General features: G+C 44.6%; 1 protein-coding gene across 2 annotated transcripts; it reads right to left on the minus strand.

Moving 5' to 3' along the window:
- Positions 1 to 2,894: 2,894 nt before the first annotated feature.
- LOC141727201 (uncharacterized) lies at positions 2,895 to 13,497 on the minus strand. 2 transcript variants are annotated; one of them, XR_012578247.1, is made up of 5 exons: positions 12,771 to 13,481; positions 10,825 to 10,949; positions 9,665 to 9,986; positions 6,823 to 6,889; positions 2,895 to 5,320 (listed from the first exon to the last, which is right to left on the minus strand). XR_012578247.1 is itself a non-coding variant. In XM_074533312.1 (5 exons), exons 1-5 carry the CDS (start codon positions 12,810 to 12,812, stop codon positions 4,629 to 4,631), a joined length of 690 nt encoding a protein of 229 aa, XP_074389413.1. In that variant the 5' UTR covers positions 12,813 to 13,497; the 3' UTR covers positions 2,895 to 4,628. The 2 variants fall into 2 exon arrangements, 1 of the variants encoding a protein (XP_074389413.1); XM_074533312.1 differs by lacking the exon at positions 10,825 to 10,949 and having other exon boundaries at positions 2,895 to 4,715; positions 5,149 to 5,320; positions 12,771 to 13,497.
- Positions 13,498 to 18,556: the final 5,059 nt, after the last annotated feature.

Raw genomic sequence — 18,556 nt, forward strand, 5'->3', positions numbered from 1 at the left:
AACACTGAAATGTTCTGGTTGTTGCGCTGTTGCCTTTGTGAATTTGTCCCTGAGCCACCCTTCCTGCACAGAACTGTAAATCATTACCTCCACGCCGTGGGTGGATTGGGCTCTTGAACAACGGGTGCTGCAACCAGCCAAGTTGGAAAAACACTCGCTGTGGCTCTGACACCCCCGCTCTCGCTGCAGCCGCCAAAGGCTCTGAGCGGTCCTGCCCTGTGCCGGTGACAATGGCCACGTGTCCTTGGAAACGGGGGGTTCCATGTGCCAGGCTGGCCGGGATGTCACTGAGGAGCAGGACACGACACAGTCCGGGCAGAGGGATTTCACAATGGGCACAGGTAGGGAATGCCCTGCCCTGTCCCATCACTGACTCTGCTCATTTCCAAGTGAGGAAAGGGGCACCCCACCAACCCCAGTAGCGGCAGCTGTGCAAAGCAGGGCTAATGAAGTGTTTCTGAACAAAAGTGCTGCACTTGGCTCTCTCTGAGGCAAAGGAGCAGCTCAACACCTCTAACCAGGTCACCAAGGCGCAGCCCTGACAGCTCTGGGCCATCCTGTCATGGGCCCGTCAGTCTGTGAGGCTTCCAGCACGTACACGATCACTCAAATGTCATCTCTTTGTCACAACCCCCTGACCTTCCTCATCCCAGTCTCCTCAAGGGAAACAAGCCAGCAGCATGCCCAGGCCCCCAGGTGCTCTGCAGGAGGAGCACACATGGAAAGGCCAGGGAGGAGCATGAACACAATTCCAGGCTGACAGTTGTGCTGACTGCAGGTGGCCATTGAAATTACTGACACATCTGGAGAAATGTTTTATACTCAGCTTCTGATCATTTGACTTACATTTTCCCCTTATCCAAACTTACTCCTGATCTCAGTCAGCTGGCAACACAGAATCCATAACAGGGAGAGGGAATAAAACATGCCATTGAGAATGGCTTGAATATTAGCATGCAAAGCTCATTTTCCATGTCACAAAATATTTTCTTTGTCTTCAAGACCATATCCACGTGTGCCCATGTTTGGTTTCCTGGCTGCCACAGTCAAAGGGGCAGTGTAGTTTTGGAGACAGAAAGGAAAAGAACAGTGTCCCTTTTTGGGAATGACTGGATTGTGATTGTTATGGATCCCCACTTGTGGACTGTTGGAAAAACTTCTGTATGAACCTTGAAGGGAATCTCATGAGGTGTTACCCTCCGGGAAGTCCAACAGCCTTTCCATAGCTTAAAAAGACATTGATGACAACCCCGGTTCTGGAGTTACCAGATTTGACTGATCCCTTTGCACTATTCATACATGAGTGCCTTTGCCTTGTACAATAAATCCATATTTATCTCAAAGACTGGGAATGCAGGAAAGAACCCTTTGGAAAAGAGCATATTTCCTAAAAGAACATCTAAACATTGTCTCCAAGGGATGAAGAGTGCCCTTGAGAGCAGGAGCCAGCACAGTCCTGGTTGATAGAATAGACTTGAAAACACATGGGAAGAAATGTGTCTGTTTATGTGTGCTGCACATGGTAATGTCTGGTGTAGAGCAAAAAGGAGCTCACTGGTTTTCCTAAAGTAACAGGGGGTACTCCTGGAACAAAAGATATGGTGCTAAAGACAGCTACTGCCTTGAACCCTGCTGTGTTCCTCAATCCTTCTGTAAGGAATCAGCATCTCCAATCAAACAGGGACAGCTTTGGGAGCATCAAGTTTCCTGCTAAAGTAGCAATAATGCACTGCAAAGCTCAACAGTTCACACAAGCCCAGGAGACTGATGAGCAGACAAAACTGCTGGAGAGGAGGCAGAACAAAGCATCTTGCTGGCAATTCTTTCCAAAGTTGGGAACCTTTCCAAATCACACACAGAACACTATGATGAAAACATTCCGCAAAATCCTTAAATGTCTAATTTGGTCCTGAAGGGTGGTAGGTATCAAGAAATCAACAAGTTAGGGTGCCTCAAGCAATAATGAGCCAAACTGCAGAAGACAAACATAAAGAAACCCATTGGGGTATTGAAGGTACAGTAGACAGTTTGCTAAGGCAGCTACTTAGTGTTAGGTTGACAGGGACTGTGACAACTGAAATTTAAAATCTGCTTACAGATCAATGCACAGTTTTACAAAAGACTGCCTTTTTGGATCCCAAACCAGGGAAGTAGTACCAGATATTAATGACAAGGACATTTTTCTGAGTTAAGAAGAAGTAAATATAAATACTTATTGGGTTTAATGGACACATTTTCTGCATGGCCAGAGGCTTTTCCTTGTCACACTAACAAAGTCAGAGAAATACTTCCAGTTAAAAATAAAAAATACTACTAAGAGTAAGGATTCCTTCTGGTATGCCAGCAGATAGTGATTCTCATTTCATAGCTGACACTGTACAAAATTTATTTAAAAAGTCCCAGTTAACTGAAACTTATTTAGCCCATGGAGATCTTACCCTAGCAGCAAGATTGAAAGAGCAAATCAGAGCCTACAAAGACAAATGAGTAACATTTTCCAGGAAACCTCACTAAAGTGGCCAAAAGTGCTTTCCCTGCCACTGTTGAGAATCAGAACTCCAGTGGCTTTTAAAGAAAAGTCATGCCACATGAAATGCTCTATGGAAGACAATACCAAATTATAATCCTTTCTAGAGAAAGTTATGTGATAGGAAATAAGCATTTAGGTCCCTTTTTACCTTCTTTGCAAAAAGTACTCTCATCTCTGCAGAAATTTTGGGTATGAGCATCCCTGAGAACTTTGGATGCTCAGGTATATTCTAATCAACCTGGGGACTGTGTCTTATGTCATAAAGCACAGTAACAAGCCACTTAAAGAAAAGTAGAAAGGACCATTTCAAGTACTCCTAAACACTTCCTTTCCAGAAGTAAAAGGGGATGGGACCAGTGCATTCGTACATCTTCCCCAAAGGGCAGCCTGCCCCAACACACAAGAAACTGGAAGGGAAAATAGAGTCAGCCGGGAATATGAAGATTAGACTTGTAAAAGCATGGAAATATAACTTCTTTATGCAGTGTAAAATTAGTTAGAAGAAATTCCATAAAAAGCGAGATAGGTCATGAAGGGGTAAGTATGAAAAATCCTCACTCTCAGCCCACCCTCACCACCAGCATTCCTGCATGCTCTGTCAACCAGCAGCAGCCACCAGGCCAAGGGGAGGCTCCCCAGCACAATTCACCCCATGTCCCCCACAGCAGCGTTCCTGGGGCTGCTGCGCTGCAGAGCTGCAGCAGCAACCCCTGACCCAGGCAAAAATGGACCCAAATTTCAGGGCTTAAGAGGTGACATTTTAATGAACTTCCCTTGAAGGAGAACAGAAGGGCAACGATGGCTCAGGTGTTCAATCAGAAAACACTCGAAAATCTCTCACGTAGGGAATTAACATCATTGCATGGAGACAATTGAGAATTTGTAGAATCCTCTCTAAGGAAGAAAGGGGCATTCAAAGGCCCCGGTGATTGTTCCCAAACATTTTCCTGCCTCAGACAATTTCATATTCTTCCCCAAAAGAAGGTTAAGGTTTTTCTGGTAACAAGTCTACCGTTTAAGCTAAAAAATAAATGGCAGAAAACTTAGGAAAAGGTCTTTATTCCAAGTTCCCAGAGATCTGTAAAAGAATCAAGATCTGTGTCTCTCTAGAAAGGCTGGTTGAGACAGACTGGTTTAAATATGCAAAGAAATGGACAGCATTTCCACAGGGCCACTTGAACGCAATTTCTCTTTAAAACCCATTGAAGTACCTTGACTCCAACACCACTCTACGTATTTTACAAAACTCTTGCAAAGATCTGGATATATTCCTTGGCTCACTGACAAGGGAAGGCCATGACTTAAAATCTGTTTTGAGAGCTGCTTCAGATGACAGCTGAGAGCAGCTCATGTGCACTCCTCTGTAACCCTCCAAAACAAAGGGATTTGCTGACAGACTTGTCCAAACTTCAATGTCTTTCACCACTTAGGCAAAGATTTTGCATAAACAAGAAAAAGGTCAAAAAAAACACCCCAAAACTTATAAAGAATTTCCATCAGCCAAAATCGATTCTTAAAATGTGCATAACTTCATAGTACAGGTAGTGGGCTTCCACCCTCTACTGATAAATTTATCTCAGTGGACAAACTTAAGACTTGAAGAACAGAATTGACAGAAGAAATCCACTCCAGATATCATAGAAGCAACAATGAGAGAAGGACTTATAAACAGTGAGAGTTCTTTATTGTTAACATTCAACACTATCATCTTTCAACTTCTTAAACTAACTAAACTTCTTTGAACTAATCCAAGATTTTAAGAAATATTCTACGGCTCAGTGCTAACATAACCTACTGTTCAATACTAACTTAAAAAATCCTAAAACCTAATCTTCTAGTTGAAATAAAAAATCTGGGGTCTGCAGATGTCACCAGGCTGAAGCAGATGTCTGGTGCCAGGACTCCACTCACTGCTGGTCATATTCAGAAATGCGCCTCTGAATATGGGCCAGCTTTTTGTGGAGGTACTGGCACCTGCTCTTCATTTCAGAGTAGCTGGGGCTACCCTGTGAAGGAGAAAGCAAAATTAGGGCATGCAAACTCTTCTGCAGAGTCTACACTCTCATGTCCTTTGCTTTAAAAAAGCCTTGAGGCAGACTCAGCAGTTACCATGGCCCTGCAGCTCTGGTGTCTCACGTACCTGTTGTAGCTGCTGATAATCTGCTAGGATTTGATGATGCAGCCTCTACAAGAAAATAAACATGAGGAATGTTTCTTCACCAGCATAAAATGCAAACTTTGGTAAAACACTAAAAGTTCACTCAGTCTAACTCCAGACATTTTCTTCTCTGTCAGCCACCACTCTTCTGGGACATTTGCAAGAACAAATCTCCCTCAACCAGCACCACCCAAGATCTGCAATTAAGCCTCTCAATAGCCAACAGAAGGAGCCCATGCTCTAAGACTCTGCTTGGGACACCTCTTCCCTTTCTGTTTCATCATAGACAGCTCAAACGGGGGCTTTTGGGCAGGGCCTTGCAAAAATCAGAACCAGCCCAAGCAGTGTCTGAGCATATATGCCAATTCTGCAGGTTCCCATTGTTTCACTGAGCAGTTCCAGGGAATCAAAAACACTGCCGTGATGATGAACCAGTCTTCATGGTTTTATCCTTCTTTACCTGATAGGCTTCAGAGCCTGGAGTCAGAGACTTCCATTGCTCCTGAAACTGTCTGAATTTCTTTGTGGTCCTGTCAATCACAGAGTGTAAATTCCGGTATTCCTCATACTCTGCATGGAAGTCATCCTTGTAGCGCTGGCGTTGCTCCAAGGAGACAATGGCTACGTATTTTCTAATGGGAAAAAATGAGACCATTTTTCTATGCGTTTTTTCTATGCATTTCTATGCGTGAACTCTAAGAGAACATTCCAGTATGTTTCTAGTCCAAAAAATACATGTGTAATATTACACCAAGCACAGGGTAATGCCAAACACAGACACCCAAGCTTTGAGTCTGATGCTCTGGGACTGACAGTTTCTACTTTCAAGCTCATGTGCTTCAAGGGAATGCAGTCAGGTAACTCTAGGAATCAGTCACATTTCTATGACACTTAGTTACTAATAGTTTACATTGTGGAGGTTTTCTTCATTAGTAAGTGAAGCACACTTAGAAAACATTTCCTTTAATTTCAAATGTCAAAGGACAAACAAACCCAGCAGCCTCAGGAAGAGGAGATACATTACTAAATTATTATCTCTTCCTCTGTAGGAAAAGCTTAAATTAATTACATTTACTTGTGACAATACATCTCTAAAACATATTTGTCAGGGAATGCATTTATGGAGTTGAGTGCACAGAGTTGGACTTTTGAGCTACATTCTTTACTGTCTAACACCAAAGCAGTGTTAATGATAATATTTGATTCTTCTAGTGGACAGCAGTTGCATCACTGACCATGGAACTGAGGTATTTGTAACACAGCCACAAAAACAATCTCTATATCAGTCTGAAACTACAGCTACTACCCAAACAGCATCTGCTCCTAAAGAGGGCAAATTCATTAATGCCTAAAGACACTGATGGGAGTCAAATATTCTTCAATCCCTTCTCCCTCACATCAACAGGCGTGACGTTTATCAAACTCAAGATACAAATCCAATTGAAATGGCAATGAGAAGAATTGATCCCACTTCCCAACACTCTCACACCAATACTTCTTCTCCTCTGGGCCTGAAGATCTTGTTCTTTTTGGAGCACAGAAACACCTTTCACATGGGAATATATAATTCAAATCATCCAGAGATTAATATTTACAAGCAGTAAATCCTCAACAGGATGAAGTTCAATCCCAGGACAGACAGCAGTTTGTGCCAAGCATGCATCCCAGATACACCTGACTAGTGTGCAGGAGGAGTTTGAAAAGAAAACTCCAGATGCCTTGCTACATTTTGGGAGGCACTGGCGCAATGTGAGCCAGGGCCCTGCCGTGCCCGCTCCAAAGGCCGCAGCTGCCCCAGAGCCCCAGAGCTGCAGGAGGCCTGACTGCCCTTGACAACATCCCTGCTCTCACACAAGCTGGCAGCAATTTCCAGTGTTTCACCACACACACTTCTCCCTCCCCTCCTGCACTGCAAATTCAATGTAGGGATGCAGCACCACTGCTGCAGCTGAGCCTGTGCAACTGCACTGCAGGAAGGGAGAGTCCGTCTGGGCCTAACCCACCTCCGTGTTCATCTCTGCTCTGAGCTTTCCAGGCCCAAATAAATCTGCTCAAACTCATCCTTTCACCACAGGAAAGAGCTGGACACTGCACCCCACTGAAAGCTGCAAGAGTTAACGGCTACTTTGCTCACCTCAAGTAGTCTGGTTGGTCGCTTATTGCAGAGCATGTGGAGGTAATGGAAGTCTCTTTTCTTGCTCCTGCAGAGAAGCAGAATTTTGACATCCGTCATCAGGAGGTCTTCAAAAGTTCAAAAGAACCCCATTGGATAGTCTTGAAAAAGTCCTTCAGTGTTCTTCTCATAGCAAATTACTCAGAAGCATTAACAACTTTTAACAATAGGGCACATAAGACCTTCTCCAAAGTAGCCCTGCCTGGGAGGTAGATAGAAGGAATGGCCACTGTATTCTACAGGTTGTGCATTCCCACAGTGTTAGCCCCAGCTCAGCTTTTCCTATTTGAAGGCATGAGGCGGCATCTGCACAGCCATCTGCACAGCCATGCAGAAAATTATGCAGCTTCAAAAGACAACAGCTTGAGAGAAATCAACGTCGAGGTTCCAACAAAAAAGAAAGAAGAGAGCTGAAGTTCTTTTACTGCCATGTTTCTATCCCCACTTCCCTGCTGCTTCCAGAGGCCCACAGTTCCGATGAGAGCCTGCACCCATGTCAGCAGGAAAGCCAATTCCATTCTATAGGGCTTACTGGCACTAAGACTCCAATATCCTGCAGTCAAAACTCAGTGCTTCTCATTAATGTGGCAGGTTGGGGCAGGAAACAGCTCTGCATTTGTGACTTGCCCTTTGCCTCTTGGGAAGCATTGCACACATAACCTTGAAGCCCTCTTTCCAAAGAAATGTTCAAGAATTACCATGATAATAAAGAGAACTGCCATAAGAAAAAGTCAGCTGAAACAGGAAGGAATACTCAGGAGCTTGGAAATCTCTCTCGGCTTTCTATTTCAAGTTTTGTGTCAAGCATAAAATTCCCACATATTCCTTTCCATTCCTTATCAGCTTCCACTGCCGTTGTTTACATAAAGTAATTTTGCTAAAACTCAGCCATTCTTGACAATTTCTAAGCTACCTGAGCTTCAATTCTTGAGGAAAGAGCTGTTGTGTGATCGTCCACTTGCTTTTGTTGATTTCCTTTGTATAGCAGAAGTATAAAAAGAAGTGGAAAAGTGGTAATACAACTGGACAGAAATACCAATAGTCATAGTATGTTCAATAAAACTTGGAAGAACAGCTTTGCTGTGAGCATTTCATTTCCAAAAGTGCATTTCCTCTCATGGCTCAGTCCATATGAAAGCATCCTAAGCCCCCACTTGGAACACAGCACATATTTTTCCTTCATAGCTGGGCAGAGTTTGGGAACTGGTTCTTCAAGAAAGCTGCTCATGTGTTTATAGATTCAAGCAGAAATCCTTCCAAAGGCATTCCAAAGTTTGTAGGCACCGTGTGTATGTCCAGAAGAAATGTGGAAAGGCCATCTCAAAGCACCTGTTTCTACAAGCACACCACCACTCGCAAGAGGCATCTGCACACTCCAAACCTGCCTCCAGGCTGAACCCAACTTGGAATTTGCAAGGTCAAACTCCAAAGGAGGCAATCCCCAGATTTAACAAAGCAACTGAACTCTGCCCTGCTGGGTGTGTCCCTGTCATCAGAAATCAAGCATTCTTTATGTGTTTCTGTTTAGCTTTTCAATGTTGTTTTCAGTCTGTACCACTTCCACAGCTTTTGAAAAAATAAATTCTGCAGCTAGGATGGGGAGGAAACTCCCAGCCCAGTTCAAAGTAGAACTCCAGGAAACCACAGCTTGCGTTTTGTAGCTTTTGAAGTTTCCATGAAAAGGCTGAGTTCAACAAACAACCATGGAATCCCTGAGATTTGATTGACAGGTTTCAGTCAACTAGTCTGCAATACATGTGTGACAGGTTTCTGCCTTCATCATGCAGTCTTGAAAATCTGCTGATTGAAAAAGTGCAGTCTCAGCCAACACTTGGCATTTTACTAGAAACCTGATGGAAAGAAAAATAATCCATTTCCTCTGGCTTCTAGTGTCTGGCTCTTCCTTTTAACCGGCTTCTCCCCAAAGAAATCTATTTCAAATTCATTTGTTCTTGATTGGTTTTGCACTACTTTGAGAGAAAATTTCTAAAAATCCATGCACTTTTAGAGAAGGTTCCAGCAGCACAAGTTCTGGGCTTTGCTGTTTTTACCTTTTAAACCAAGAGTTACAATGTAATATAATGGGGAAAAAAATAAAAAAGTCTTGATTTTTCATGACCATCCAGCAGAGAGAATGGTATAGCAGTAATGTAGAGCAGTGCCTTCGTGTATCCAGTGCTGACTTTCAAATCTCCCTTTCCACAAGGTGGAAAGCAAGAGCACAATTAACTAATTCAGAATGCCTTCAAAGAAGGATGTTCCCATAAGATAAGCCACCACAACAGGAATTTGAGAGAAGCACAATTGGCAAGAATAAAAGCACAAAGCCTTTGCCTAACAGAGGTGAGGGTTTAAAATTAAGACACCAGACAAAAACCTCCACTGTAGAGACTGTGGGTAAGGAAAATCAGTGCTTGCATGGCTTCTAGCCCAAGATGTGGGAACAAGCTGTGACCACCCTGTGAATCCTCGAATCTTGGACAGTATAAAGGTGGTACCTCCAGAGAGACCTGGGGACCCCCACCACTGAGAAGACCAAGGGTTAAGAAGGACAGGTTGGACAACAGAGAGTCCATGTGGTGATGATATCTCCCCACTTGATGTCTCTCTCTTCCCCTTCCCCTGCCTCTCTTCTCTCATTCCTATCTCCCTAGCTTGCGTTTCCTGTTCAATAACATTTTTACTATTGCCTGTGGAAAAGGGTCATGCTTGCACCTTAATTTAGGCAGAAGCTTCTCTGAATTACCAAATCTTTACACCACACTTATCCACACAGGAGTCAGGAAAACCAGCACATCAATACCTTCATCGAAATCCAGGCGGTGCCACTGCTTCAGCCTCCCCAGTTCATTTTTCTCCCCACTTGAGTTGGGGATCTCCTTCTGCTCCCTGGCAGTTTTTGGGATGCTGGAGCTCCGAAATTTCTCTGTTTGCTGCACCACATGGGTGCACGGGGAAACAGAGCCGGCACTTGGAGACACGTCCGAAGAGAACAGAGATGTGGAAGGCAGAAGGAAGGAAGAAAAGTGGCCACCAGCTGCTGGCTGGACAGGACTGGGCTGGTGGCCAATTCTCCTCTTCTTGCTCGTCACAGGACTGGTACAGTCAGAAGCCAGAGGCCGTTTCTGCATCAATAACAAAATCATTCATTCATTAACTTATATGATCAGGATCAAACTTTGCTCCCAGTCTGGAAAAGCAGCATTTCTGAACTGGGCCAATTTGAACACACATCTTTCCACACTAAAAAGAGCATTCAAACCAGAAGTTCTGCAGGTAAATAAAGGCTCTGTCTCATTCCTACATTCCCATCTTAGCACTCAGCATGTCCTACTTCAAGACTGTAGCTAAAATTCTTTGGAAGAAAGACACTCCCTTCAGGAGCTCCATCAAAGGCTTCCCCAAATGAGAAGGTCCTGCACATCATTCAGATGACAATCTTGCACCACCAGCAAGTCTGCTAAAATTTACCATACAGTCCAGAATGTTAAAAATGCACAAAATACCTGAGCTGGTCTTACTGCAGCATCTCTCTCAGAAGGCCCTGGAGATAACGCTTGACTGGTGTTGGTGGTGTTCTGAGATGGAGCTGATTTTCTGTATGGATGGGCCAATATTTCATGTTACAAAGCCTAAGTATCAACTGTCCAAATTCGCTCCTTGCAGGGAAAACAGAGTCCTTCAGTGTCAGGACTGAAGGAAACAGCATGAAGCTGAGTTCAGGGAGCTTTAGGCAGGATATCAGGAAAACATTCATGGCCCAGAGGGTGCTTGAGCCCTGCAACAGGCTCCCCAGGCCAATGGTCACTGCAGGAGGCATCAAGAAGTCTTTGGACAACACTCTTGGGCACCTGCTGTGCTTCTCATGGTGTCCTGTGCAGGGCCAGGCACCATATTCTCACAGTCTAAGCTTCATTAACCAGGGATTTCTCTTTTTTCCTTTCTCTGAGTGACTGAACTTACCGAGAAAGTATTAACTTCAGCTTCTGTCTGTCTATTTCGGTGTAGCCAGGCCAATCAGTCTGAAGGGTTTGAAATAGATGTTCCTTCAGACTGAAGCAATTATCCTTTGCATTCCACTTGGCTACCTACAGGCAGACGTGTAGGAAAACAAATCTTTATTATGCTTGCTGCATGCAAACTAGAGAAATGTGATTGGTCCTGAACAGCTGCTTGTGAGCACTCTGTCTCAATTAATCAATGCGCACATGCCCAGGTGTAAATGAATTGAGGATCATACCTTCCTCAAGACAAATACAAAGTCACCTCCAAAAAGTAAATTGAGGTAGTAAAACCTGAAGACCACTGATATCAAAAGTGCAGGTTTAGACTTCATCCCCTGACACCTGCTCAGAGTTCCACAGAAAAGCCCATTGGGAAAGTCTCCATCAATTTGAACCCTCAAACACACTGAATAACTCATCTAAGACACCACTAACATCTGTCACAACTTTGACTTTTCTTCTTGAAAATATGATAAACATTCATAATTTGGGTCTGTGTTGATGCCTGTCTGCCCACAGCAGAAAAAGAAATGTAAAAGTAACAAAGATACCCAGAATCAGGGATTCACTTCTTCAAAGCTGAACTCAGGTTGTGTTGGAAGGGAAGCAAGGGTGTGTGTACCACATCTCAGCAAGCTCACACTGTCCATTTCAGACCTATACAAAATAAAGCCCCACTTACTCTGATGTCCACAAAAGCCTGAGCAAGGCATATCAGGCTGCAGGGCTGCTCACACAGAACTTTCAGAATGCAAACCTGGACCCTGAGGCAGTTCACACCTCCTACAGCACACTGACACCACAGAAATCTCGTCAAACTTTGCAATGGAACAGGAAAAATGTTTCCATCCATTGCCTTCTTAGGAGCTGAGCTTTGAAAATGTATAATCAACTTGAAATCTAAATGGGCTACTTCAGCTGGGAGCGCAGAACATGGCCCTCGTAATATTGTGAATATTTTCAGGATGAAAAAGCCTGCCACTGCCCTGGGCAAACCTAGCAACAAACTTCCCAGGTTCAGGGAATGAGTTCTTAAAAGTCACTGTGGGATCAACCGAAACTGTATTGAATTTTCCTCCCTTGACTAAGTTCCAAGACACTGTTTGCCTAGCTAAAGAGGAAATGTTCCCACTTGATATATTAATGCCAGCATAATTCAGCAACACTCTAGGGGAAAAGGGAATTTTGAAAAGGGAATGAGAGAAATATTGCATCTTTCAATGCATGTGCATCCTTTTGCTGGCTGTGAAAATCAAATACCAGTGGAATTTAAAGGACCACTGGAGAAGTTATTGATTAATTGAGTTCCAAGAAGAGGGAATATTTAAACCACGTGACAGCAAAGAAACCCTCTGCTCAAAGTTTGGCTACCATCTTTATCATGGAGGATGTGCCTGGAACACCCCTGGAAGAAAATCCCCACAGATCCCAGAGAAGTCAAGTACTATAGAGAGGCCACTAACTGTGTTCAAATGAAATACTGGCCTCTGCAGTTCCTGAACTCCTCTGCCCTGGAACTTCTTCCAGGAAATTTTAAGTGCAGTCATAAACCATTTCACACAATCAAGGAACCCCTGTGAAGTTACTCCTTGAAGCAGTTAAACAGTGCACAGAAAAGAAAGAGAATGGAATAAGGCATGAGGAGCAACAACATTACAAAGTGTTACTCATTGCCAGCTATTCTAGAAAAACAACAATGCCCCAAAATTTTCAAGTTTTCTTTCTTTTTGTCACATGGACCTGCAGCTTGAGACCTCTGGATGAAGTTGATGGAAAAACTTTAACAGGGAGCATTTCCAAACTTATTTGTCCAGATGCAATTTAAAGAGTAGAGGAACAAGTGACAATTAGGAAGAAAAGAAGAGTGTGGTGGTAATAATGCTGGCACAAACTCCACCATCTCACCTGCTGAAGGATCTTGGCAAGGGTGCCCTTGTCCTTTTGCATGACTCCATCTCTCTGCAAGCGAGCAAGTAACTCTGGCTTCTTGTAAGTCCTCAGAGCAAGTAAATGAATCACCCTGTCCCTGTAGGGTCGCCGATAAACAGCACTGCAAGGCTTCTGTTCATTCTCTGCAGGCTTCGTGGGCTTTGTTCTCTTCTCCTCAGGGGCGGGACATGAAGTGTGTGATTTGGCTCTTCTCACATCTGCTTGTTTTCCCAAAGGAAAGGAAAGCAGAAAAAGAAGTGTCAAATGGGAAGTTGGCAGAACGCAAAAGAGTTGATTAAAATGTCTTGGGGACAGAGCTGATTTTGAATATCCTTGTGGAATTCCTTTGAACTCACATATTCTCTGATTCTGTGAAAAAACCTAGTCCCTAACTGGTCCTGTATGGAGCATGTTGCAAAGGTACCCTGGACTCTACCAGCAACCAGACCTGTCTCACCTGAGATTTTTTGTGCCAGCCTAAAGTAGATGTGGTAAAAATTCTCCAGTTGACTCTCTAATGCCAGTTCTCACACCCCAGTAACTCAATGTTAAATATTCCCTTAGGATCTATGTAGATCACCACCAAGAATCACACAAATCACTGAAATGTAAAACAGCACATCCCCAATGAGAAATTCAGAAGTCAACTTTTGTCTCTCCAAAAAGCCACCACCATGCTGCCCAAAAATGCTCTGCACTAGGCTAAGGCAGAGCAAGAGCTGCACTTGCAGCGGCAGGGATGTCCCTGCAGGCAGGTGACTGCAGCCACAGCCAGGTCAAAGCCTGTTTTGCTCAGGGCAGCTGGCTGGGCCTGGCTCAGCTCACTGCTGCAGGCAGTGCCACTGAGTGCCTGGAAGGGGAATGTGCACCTGGTGTCTGCCTGGAGCCAGGCTCCTTGGCGAAACAGCACTCAGAACAGATCAATACAAATGGCACCTCCTAAGCACATTGTGCTTTGTGGGAAATGTTGGAATCCGTGGGCAAGATGACATCAATATATTCCTTTCAATTTCCTTGAGAAGAGCCCAAGGTAGTATTGGGGCAACATTCACTTATTAATGACCAAGACAAATAATTCAATCAAGTATGGTTTCGGTCTTGAACATAGGAAATTCTCTATGCAACTTCTTCAATGTAATTTTCTTTCCATTTCCCAATTAAATTTCAATGGTTAAAGACAGTTGATAGGTCTTCCAAAACCTTAACTTCCAAGTCTGTGAATTTAAGTGCATAAGACGGTAAAAATCTTGACCTCCATGCTCCAAATTCCAACCCATCAGGCAGTACGGGAACAACATACAGGCAGGCTTTCTCAGGGGAAAACAAACCAGTGACTGAATGCAGTGACAAGTGACTGCAAGTCTGACCTGAGGCCAAACCACCTCCAGGTTGAGATCTCTGAACACAAGAGATCCCCTTTTCAATGAATATGCTGCAAAAATGAATTACCAAGTGGAAAATCTTACGGACATTGAGCAAAATATGAAAGCCAACCATACCTCCAAGTGGGTTATACAATTTGACAACCTGTGCACTTCCACTGTGCGACGCCTCGCTGGTATTTGGCTAAAATGGGAAAGAAATTTTCTGTAAAATCTTCAGCCTAATCTTCATTACTGCTGATTAACTAGGCCCTCCATTTTTAACAAGAGCTGTATTTGCAAAGGTTTGCTGTCACAGCGTCAAAAAGGGCTGCTTTGACACAGCTCTCCCTCTGAAAGCAGCCGGCTACAAAAGTGCCCTGAGAGATCCACCCTCACTTGGCCTCTAATGCAGCCAAGCCCTCCAGTAGCAAGTCATCCTTTCCCAATTGCTGGAATTTATAGGCACAAGCTTCCCTTGAAATCAAGTGCCTGAGTACAAGTGAACTGGTCAGTGCTAAGCTAAAAATCCAGAGAGGGGCACAAAGGATTTGAAAGTCAGGGCAGCACCTGACACTGGGATTTATTTGGCATTAAGGAAGTACATCCTGGAGTCAGCTCCAAGAATAACTTCAACTGCAAAAAGATGAATTTCAACTGTAACAGGCCCCAAAACCCTTTCTCTTTTCCTCAGCTCTAGATGCAATTATTTCCATAGATGTAAAATATTTTATTCTAAGTTATAGGAAATAGTTCATCCTAAGTTAGTCAGAGATTACAAAATTTGGGTGCCTGGCTGAACTCATCATTTAGTACAGATTATGACATGTCCCATTGGAACTCAAAATCACTCAGATGTCTATTGACACAAGCATATTTTTTACAAAAACAATTACTGCCATCCATCTGCCTAATTTGGAAGGCAAAATTGGCTGAAATAAAATCTTAAAAGCCATGATAAATGGACTGAAACTTGTGGACTAATTACCATGAGGAGGGAGACATCACTACACAATAGAAGATAAAATATTACTCTATGGAAGGAATTCCGCAATTAAGAAGAAATGAAAATAAATTTCTATGCTTACAAAAAGTGTATCAATAATTAGAAAAGATTTGAGATGAGGTGCATGTGGCTGCAGTTCTCCACTATGCATGACAGCTAGGAATAAATAATGGCTATTCCTAATACTTGAAAAAAATTTAGACAGTTTCCTTTACCCTTACGTGTTCAGTGAGTTCCATACAAACTGGGAACCATGAGAAATCCATGCATTTTGGCCATGAGCCATGTCCAGAGCATGAATTTCCTGAGTGTCACAGCATGGAGAATATCTGACTTTCACTGGTACCTCCTCTGTATCATCCCTGAGTGCCACTTGCAACCGTGAAATCAACCTCCCACTTCCACTGGCACCTTCTCCCTATCATTACCTGAGAACCACTTCCTGCAGACAATCTCCCACTTCCACAGACACCTCCTCTGTGTCATCCGTGTGAGTCGCTTCCCCCCGGGCAGCTGCCTCAAAGGGGCCCTTGGAGCACCAGTGGGGCCCCAGCCCTGTCCAACAGCTCCCGCGGGCTCAGCAGCACCTGACACCAACATCATGGCCAAGCCCCCACCCGCTGCCAACCCACAGAGCCCCACACCTGCCCCTCACCTCTTGCTCCTGGCACCTCTGGCTCACCCTGACGCTCATGGCAGTGCCGGTGGGGACCCTGTGGGACGCAGTGCGGATTGGGGCCCTGCGGAACTCACTGGATCCTGCCCAGGCCCGCAGCTCCGCCATCCCACTCTGCCTCGGCTGCTCCAGCTCCCACACAGACACTGATCCTGCTGAATAATCTGCAAATGCAGAATACTACTTAGGAAAATGTGTTCCTGGATGCTTGTCCTTTGTGGCTTCCAAGGCTCATCAACAAGAAGGGAGATGATTGCCATGAAACAAGAACTAGCCAACAAGCTGGAAGCGATGGCCAGGCCTTGGAAAGGCAGGCGACTTCTTGGCTGAATTGCCTTGTTGAGGTGGAAGGCTTGACAGGCTTCAGTGACCTCAGACACAGGGCAGGTTAGCAAGGCCTGGGAAGAGGGATGCACCACTCATGGTGGACACAAAGAAAGTAGAATTTATGGACATAAGGACATTTGGCAGAACCCCTGAAAGAAGGAATTATCTGATAAAGGCAATGCAGCAACTGTGCTGAATCAGCTCTGTCAGGGAAAAAAGGCCGTTCCAGCTTTTTACGCAAGGAACCTCACTGTGAATAAGGGGAGATTGGGCATGCAGACTAATGAGCATAAGAAGGGAGAGGGTCATTACCAAACAGCAGAAAGTATACTCATTTTGGAGAGAATTAGGGAAACTTAGAGTCAATGAACACTAATTCCTTTCTTTGCTCAAATGTATAAACACTGAAATGTTCTGGTTGTTGCGCTGTTGCCTTTGTGAATTTGTCCCTGAGCCACCCTTCCTGCACAGAACTGTAAATCATTACCTCCACGCCGTGGGTGGATTGGGCTCTTGAACAACGGGTGCTGCAACCAGCCAAGTTGGAAAAACACTCGCTGTGGCTCTGACACCCCCGCTCTCGCTGCAGCCGCCAAAGGCTCTGAGCGGTCCTGCCCTGTGCCGGTGACAATGGCCACGTGTCCTTGGAAACGGGGGGTTCCATGTGCCAGGCTGGCCGGGATGTCACTGAGGAGCAGGACACGACACAGTCCGGGCAGAGGGATTTCACAATGGGCACAGGTAGGGAATGCCCTGCCCTGTCCCATCACTGACTCTGCTCATTTCCAAGTGAGGAAAGGGGCACCCCACCAACCCCAGTAGCGGCAGCTGTGCAAAGCAGGGCTAATGAAGTGTTTCTGAACAAAAGTGCTGCACTTGGCTCTCTCTGAGGCAAAGGAGCAGCTCAACACCTCTAACCAGGTCACCAAGGCGCAGCCCTGACAGCTCTGGGCCATCCTGTCATGGGCCCGTCAGTCTGTGAGGCTTCCAGCACGTACACGATCACTCAAATGTCATCTCTTTGTCACAACCCCCTGACCTTCCTCATCCCAGTCTCCTCAAGGGAAACAAGCCAGCAGCATGCCCAGGCCCCCAGGTGCTCTGCAGGAGGAGCACACATGGAAAGGCCAGGGAGGAGCATGAACACAATTCCAGGCTGACAGTTGTGCTGACTGCAGGTGGCCATTGAAATTACTGACACATCTGGAGAAATGTTTTATACTCAGCTTCTGATCATTTGACTTACATTTTCCCCTTATCCAAACTTACTCCTGATCTCAGTCAGCTGGCAACACAGAATCCATAACAGGGAGAGGGAATAAAACATGCCATTGAGAATGGCTTGAATATTAGCATGCAAAGCTCATTTTCCATGTCACAAAATATTTTCTTTGTCTTCAAGACCATATCCACGTGTGCCCATGTTTGGTTTCCTGGCTGCCACAGTCAAAGGGGCAGTGTAGTTTTGGAGACAGAAAGGAAAAGAACAGTGTCCCTTTTTGGGAATGACTGGATTGTGATTGTTATGGATCCCCACTTGTGGACTGTTGGAAAAACTTCTGTATGAACCTTGAAGGGAATCTCATGAGGTGTTACCCTCCGGGAAGTCCAACAGCCTTTCCATAGCTTAAAAAGACATTGATGACAACCCCGGTTCTGGAGTTACCAGATTTGACTGATCCCTTTGCACTATTCATACATGAGTGCCTTTGCCTTGTACAATAAATCCATATTTATCTCAAAGACTGGGAATGCAGGAAAGAACCCTTTGGAAAAGAGCATATTTCCTAAAAGAACATCTAAACATTGTCTCCAAGGGATGAAGAGTGCCCTTGAGAGCAGGAGCCAGCACAGTCCTGGTTGATAGAATAGACTTGAAAACACATGGGAAGAAATGTGTCTGTTTATGTGTGCTGCACATGGTAATGTCTGGTGTAGAGCAAAAAGGAGCTCACTGGTTTTCCTAAAGTAACAGGGGGTACTCCTGGAACAAAAGATATGGTGCTAAAGACAGCTACTGCCTTGAACCCTGCTGTGTTCCTCAATCCTTCTGTAAGGAATCAGCATCTCCAATCAAACAGGGACAGCTTTGGGAGCATCAAGTTTCCTGCTAAAGTAGCAATAATGCACTGCAAAGCTCAACAGTTCACACAAGCCCAGGAGACTGATGAGCAGACAAAACTGCTGGAGAGGAGGCAGAACAAAGCATCTTGCTGGCAATTCTTTCCAAAGTTGGGAACCTTTCCAAATCACACACAGAACACTATGATGAAAACATTCCGCAAAATCCTTAAATGTCTAATTTGGTCCTGAAGGGTGGTAGGTATCAAGAAATCAACAAGTTAGGGTGCCTCAAGCAATAATGAGCCAAACTGCAGAAGACAAACATAAA

Source organism: Zonotrichia albicollis, chromosome Z (assembly GCF_047830755.1).
Source record: "Zonotrichia albicollis isolate bZonAlb1 chromosome Z, bZonAlb1.hap1, whole genome shotgun sequence".
Classification (NCBI taxonomy): Eukaryota; Metazoa; Chordata; class Aves; order Passeriformes; family Passerellidae; genus Zonotrichia; species Zonotrichia albicollis.